General features: G+C 54.6%; 1 protein-coding gene across 1 annotated transcript; it reads right to left on the bottom strand.

The window, feature by feature from the left end:
• Nucleotides 1-24: 24 nt before the first annotated feature.
• LOC121357459 (nucleolin-like) lies at nucleotides 25-1,653 on the bottom strand (the record flags this gene model as incomplete). Its single annotated transcript, XM_041474726.1, has 7 exons — nucleotides 1,544-1,653; nucleotides 1,349-1,445; nucleotides 1,172-1,270; nucleotides 989-1,093; nucleotides 741-860; nucleotides 561-653; nucleotides 25-148 (listed from the first exon to the last, which is right to left on the bottom strand). Coding segments are annotated over exons 1-7 (700 nt in total), but the record flags the coding sequence as incomplete, so codon positions are not given.
• Nucleotides 1,654-1,809: the final 156 nt, after the last annotated feature.

Raw genomic sequence — 1,809 nt, 5'->3', positions numbered from 1 at the left:
CCCAGGTGTGCCCGGTGCCCTCACCTCCGTGCCGGGGCCGTGCCAGCAGCACGCGCCCGTAGGAGCCGCTGCCCAGCTCTCCCAGTACGTCCCAGTCCCGCTCCAGCGCCCGCCGGGGCAGCGCCCGGTCTGCGCGAGCCATCAGCGCCTGCGGGGACCAGTGCGGACCAGTACGGACCAGTACGGACCAGTACGGACCAGTACGGACCAGTGCGGACCAGTGCGGACCGGTATGGACCAGTATAAACCAGTATGGACCAGTGCGGACCAGTACGGACCAGTGCGGACCAGTGCGGACCAGTACGGACCGGTATGGACCAGTATAGACCAGTATAGGCCAGTATAGACCAGAACGGACCAGCACAAACCGGTATGGACCAGTATGGACCAGTACAGACCAGTACAGACCAGTGCGGACTAGTACGGACCAGTACGGACCAGTGCGGACCAGTACGGATCAGTACGGACCAGTACGGACCAGTACGGACCAGTATGGAACCAGTATGGAACCAGTATGGACCAGTACGGACCAGTACAGACCAGTATAAACCAGTACAAACCTGCAGGAGGCGCTCCTGAGCCTGCGCCACCGACTCCTCATCATCATCATCGTCACCTTCATCATCAGTGGCCTCCAAGGGGACATCCATGATCTGCCACCAGTGTAAACCAGTATGAACCAGTATAAACCAGTACAGACCAGTACAAACCAGTACAGACCAGTACAGACCAGTACAGACCTGCAGGAGGCGCTCCTGAGCCTGCACCAATGACTGCTCATCATCATCATTATCATCACCTTCATCATCATCATCACCTTCATCATCACCATCAGCGGCCTCTGAGGGAGCATCCATGGCCTGCAGACCAGTATAAACCAGTACAGACCAGTACAAACCAGTACAGACCAGTACAAATCAGTACAGACCAGTATAAACCAGTACAGACCAGTACAAACCAGTACAGACCAGTATAAACCAGTACAGACCTGCCGGAGGTGCTGCTGAGCGTGCGTCACAGATTCCTCCTCCTCATCATCATCATCGTCACCTTCATCATCATCAGCAGCAGCCTCTGAGGGGGCATCCATGGCCTGCAGACCAGTATGGACCAGTATGAACCAGTATGGATCAGCACAAACCAGTACAGACCAGTATAAACCAGTACAGACCTGCAGGAGGTACTGCTGAGCGTGTGTCACAGATTCCTCATCATCATCATCATCATCGTCACCTTCATCATCAGCGGCCTCTGAGGGGGCATCCATGGCCTGCAGACCAGTATGGACCAGTATGAACCAGTATGGATCAGCACAAACCAGTACAGACCAGTATAAACCAGTACAGACCTGCAGGAGGCGCTGCTGAGCCTGCGGCACCGACTCCTCATCATCATCATCGTCACCTTCATCCGTCATCAGCGGCCTCTGAGGGGGCATCCATGGCCTGCAGACCAGTATAAACCAGTATGAACCAGTATGGACCAGTACAGACCAATACAGACCAATACAAACCAGTACAAACCAGTATAAACCAGTACAGACCTGCAGGAGGCGCTGCTGAGCCTGCGGCACCGACTCCTCATCATCATCATCGTCACCTTCATCCGAGGGGGCGTCCATGGCCTGGACCAGTATGGACCAGTATGGACCAGTACAGACCAGTACAGACCAGTACAGACCAGTATAACACAGTGTAAACCAGTAGGGACCAGTATGGACCAGTGTGAACCAGTGTAACCCAGGAGAAACCAGTACAAACTGGTATGGACCAGTATAACCCGGTACAGACCAGTATAACCAGTACAGAC

The sequence above is a fragment of the Pyrgilauda ruficollis genome, unplaced genomic scaffold (assembly GCF_017590135.1).
Source record: "Pyrgilauda ruficollis isolate IOZ18807 unplaced genomic scaffold, ASM1759013v1 scaffold3358, whole genome shotgun sequence".
In the NCBI taxonomy this organism is placed as follows: domain Eukaryota; kingdom Metazoa; phylum Chordata; class Aves; order Passeriformes; family Passeridae; genus Pyrgilauda; species Pyrgilauda ruficollis.
This window is presented reverse-complemented; position numbering and strand designations above follow the sequence as displayed.